The sequence below is a fragment of the Dendropsophus ebraccatus genome, chromosome 4 (assembly GCF_027789765.1).
Source record: "Dendropsophus ebraccatus isolate aDenEbr1 chromosome 4, aDenEbr1.pat, whole genome shotgun sequence".
In the NCBI taxonomy this organism is placed as follows: domain Eukaryota; kingdom Metazoa; phylum Chordata; class Amphibia; order Anura; family Hylidae; genus Dendropsophus; species Dendropsophus ebraccatus.
This window is the reverse complement of record NC_091457.1, coordinates 131,461,227-131,465,462: the sequence shown is the minus strand read 5'-3', so window position 1 is coordinate 131,465,462 and position 4,236 is coordinate 131,461,227. Positions and strand designations below refer to the sequence as shown.

Here is a 4,236-nt window from a genome sequence, read left to right as displayed (position 1 = left end):
GTCTTGCTGCTTAAGGGTATTTAAATGGATTGTATGCTATGGACAATCCCTGGCGATAAGCTTACTATAGGGCAGTCGGAGATCCTCCGCAATCTGCTGGGTGGGGATATAAAGCATTGCAAGGTACCAATGGGCTGGCCTTAAGGTAGATGGCGCCCTGTGCAAAACTTTTTTCGGCGGCCCCCACCCCAGGGCCTCTGCTGAGACCCCCTTAAGGTGACATAAAGCTCCTAAAGCCTCCCACTCCTCCAGAAGACATCCAACACCCATCACCAGACCCTTCCAGCCATACACACAACTACTACTACCCCGTCCAGCCATACATGCAACTGCTACTAGCCCATCCAGCCATACACACAACTACCTCCCCCACCCATACACAACTACTACCTCCCCCAGCCATACACACTACTACCTCCCCCACCCATACACACAACTACTACCTCCCCCACCCATGCACACAACTACTACCTCCCCCACCCATACACAACTACTACCTCCCCCAGCCATACACACAACTACTACCTCCCCCAGCCATACACACAACTACTACCTCCCCCAGCCATACACACAACTACTACCTCCCCCAGCCATACACACAACTACTACCTCCCCCACCCATACACACAACTACTACCTCCCCCAGCCATACACACAGCTACTACCTCCCCCAGCCATACACACAACTACTACCTCCCCCAGCCATACACACAACTACTACCTCCCCCAGGCATACACACAACTACTACCTCCCCCAGCCATGCACACAACTACTACCTCCCCCACCCATACACAACTACTACCTCCCCCAGCCATACACACAACTACTACCTCCCCAGCCATACACACAACTACTACCTCCCCCACCCATACACACAACTACTACCTCCCCCACCCATACACACAACTACTACCTCCCCCACCCATACACACAACTACTACCTCCCCCAGCCATACACACAGCTACTACCTCCCCCAGCCATACACACAACTACTAGTTCAGACCACGACCGATCAGGAGAACGAGCCATAAGGGGCCGCATAATGCAAGTCCAAGGGGCACATCACTTCGTACTGACACAGACCAGGGAGAGGAGCACATGGCAGCACGGCCATCGCCACGCACATTCCTCTGATCGGTCAGAGTCTGAACACTCAGACCCTGACTGATAAAAAAAACTTTTGACATCTCTCTCTGACAAGTGAAAAGTTTATTTTCGTGACAGGTTCACTTTAAAGTGAACTTTTCTTTTTGAAAAAATCATAAATAAAGACTTTTTTTTTAAAAGTGAACTTGTCACCTGGATACTGAATACCAAAGTGCAGACAATGTTAAACACTTCGAGGGTTAAAGGATAAACATACGTATTTCCTTTAATTCAGTTGTGACTGCAAATTAAAGGCAATATGTGTACCCTTTCCCCCGGAATTATTAACATTCTCAGTATTTAATGACAAGGTAAAATCCGTGATGCTGTGCCACATGATGAATAAATATGGTGTCTGATGTAAACTATAAATTTGAAAAGAGGTCCAGTGAGATTCCCATCACTTTTGACAGCAAGAATTGCAAGGCAGTATCTTGCCATCAAAAGTGACAGAATCCTTAATGGACCCCACAAAACAAAAGGATTCTTGTCACTCCCATAGATACCATCAGCATCTAGTATGTGAGGAGATGGCTCTAGTAGTTAGTTGTTGCTGCAGTGCTCATCACTCTCCAGGTTCAATCTTGGTATACATTTCTGCCATTGTATTCTATATCTGCATCACAGGACTCTAATACAAGTGGAGGTAGTGCCAGCCAGTCATCCAGCAATGCTGCCCTTCTGGGAGTAGATTGCCTCTTCTTAAGAGACACAGGGGGGGAATTTATCAAGATCAGTGTACTTGTACGCCGATCTTAACTTAGGCCCCACCCCCTTTTCCCCAGCCGAATTAACTAAGAGGTGCACGCATGAACCTGCGCATGGCATACCAAATCTACACTTGCTGATTTGGATCATAATTTACACCTGCGAGCAAGTGTAAATAATGATGAGGCACAAGAAGAGGCCACGCCTTCTCCCGGCCTTGCCACGTCCCCCCCTGCCCACCCATTGATTGGACGAGCAGAGGATACGGCAGGCGTATGCCAGGGAGAAGAGGGAGAATCTGCACCTTCTCCCAGGCGTGCGCCCCTCCCAGACCCTTCATAAATGTCCCTCACTGTGGTGTTCTGGTACCATAATACCCCAGTTCTGTTATATCGTAAGAAAGAGGGAGGCATTACACTTTTCCAAAGCTTTATTATAATAACTTTGCATTTGTTCAGTTGATTATATCATATATGATGAAGCAGGTATGTTCTATCTTTGGATGGTTTTAGGAAACCACTTCCTTCACGGCCTTGACGATGGCATCTTTATCAATGCCAAACAGACTGAGCAGCTCGGCTGGTTTACCACTACGAGGGACTCCACTTACTGCTAGGGACTTCACTGTAATGCCAGGTTCCCCGACAACAGCTGCAGCCACTGCTTCTCCGATGCCACCTAAACAACCAGAAATATAAGTCAAGTCAAGTTGTAGAATTGACTGCATATATACCTAATGGTTAGGGACATCTTTGTATATTTAACTGCATGTGTAACATGAAAAAAATATTTCTGTATTTGTCTTAAATTAAATATGTTTAACTATATAGTATATGCAGCTTGTATCTATTACAATACATTGCTAGCTGCTCGATTCCATTCAGTGTTAATCACATGAGCTGGGCTCCCCATTTGCTTAGTCTCCAGCCTCTCCTGTCTTCTGTTCCATCCTCATATGAGCTTAAATCTGATTTGGTTTTGATTTATTTAATCAGAACAGAGCTTAGAATCACATCCTGAGGAGAACATGAATTCCTGGAGACATACAGTAGCTGACAAGGAGTCTGGATTACAGTATGGATGCCTAAGCGGCAGTAAATATCCTGCAATGTATTGCAATATGTGCTAAGTGTCCATTACCTTTTAGGGGCTGTCTAGAACAAGAGATTTTTTTTTCTGGAGACCAGAGATAGGAAGCCCCCTCTGCTACTGGAACCAATGAAGCTTTTCCTACCCCTGGCTCACCCTGATCTAAACACAACACTGACTATGATACTGCAATATGCTGATATTAGATACTTATAATACACTGCTTTTCACACTGTGCTCAATCTCCATCTTGGTTTTTGTATTGGACATATGTATACGGATATTGGGCACTACTGATATATATATATAGGAGGGTTATAGATCTAATGAAAGGTTGAATAATTGTTCCCCTTAGATCCTAAAACTACGAACAATTATATCTTATATGATAAAAATATATACTTGTACTATACATAAATATGCCTGGCAAGAGAACATTGTGAGGCTAGGGACAAACTATACAAAAGACTCACCTTCAGGGTAATGATCCTCCACAGTTATGATCCTTCCCTTAGTTGCTCTGGCACTGTCAAGAATGGTTTGTCTATCCAGAGGTTTAATGGTGAAGAGGTCAATGATTCGGATACGGATTGTGTCTATAAGAATTAGGCAGAAATTTAGCATTGAGACAGCAGGGGTTAGTCAATTTGGAAACTCGCACCCTAAATGCTGCAATGATGGCTGCTATTACGTGAACGATTAATCCGACACAATTTCTAAGCTAGAGAAGAATCGATGCGATCAATGTCTGATGTAAGTTCCTATCATATGTAACCACAGATTCTTATTGTAGCTAGTCCTTCAACTTTGTAATGAAAATGAATATGTTCTGCAAGCAGAAGGCCCAAGTCTACAATCACTTGTCAGTATCCAATATAGTCATATTCTATGCTGCAGAACACCTGGTAACACGTGGCAGTACTTCCAGCCTACACTGCTGGAGAAGATGCCCACTGGTCCCTAGTGCTACAGAAGAAGGGACTAGCAGACAGACAGCAAGGCATATTCATCCACACCAAATACTGTGCTATGTGCTCTACCACTGTATATGGGGCACACAACAATACAATACTATACCGTTGTACTGGTGTAGACCTGTGATGCTGTTCTTTGCACAGAGAGATGATGGGAGCATCGCAGGAAGCAGGAAAAATGCTAACATGACTTCAATTCCTCTGTTCATAGTTAGCAGGGAACCTGCTATGTGATAACTTACTTATTTGCTAGATCATTCTACAATATAATATTTTCCAAGCAAGATATCTAAGTCATGAGTTAGATACTAAGTATA

At 44.3% G+C, this 4,236-nt stretch overlaps 1 protein-coding gene across 1 annotated transcript in view; it reads right to left on the bottom strand.

The window, feature by feature from the left end:
- Positions 1 to 2,268: 2,268 nt before the first annotated feature.
- TKT (transketolase) overlaps positions 2,269 to 4,236 on the bottom strand; it is a 29,586-nt gene continuing 27,618 nt past the window's right edge. The window contains exons 13-14 of the mRNA XM_069967040.1: positions 3,419 to 3,541; positions 2,269 to 2,534 (exon numbers count right to left, since the gene is read on the bottom strand). Of these exons, the coding sequence (XP_069823141.1) occupies positions 2,365 to 2,534; positions 3,419 to 3,541 (293 nt within the window). The 3' untranslated portion in view covers positions 2,269 to 2,364. The remainder of the gene's footprint in view (positions 2,535 to 3,418; positions 3,542 to 4,236) is intronic.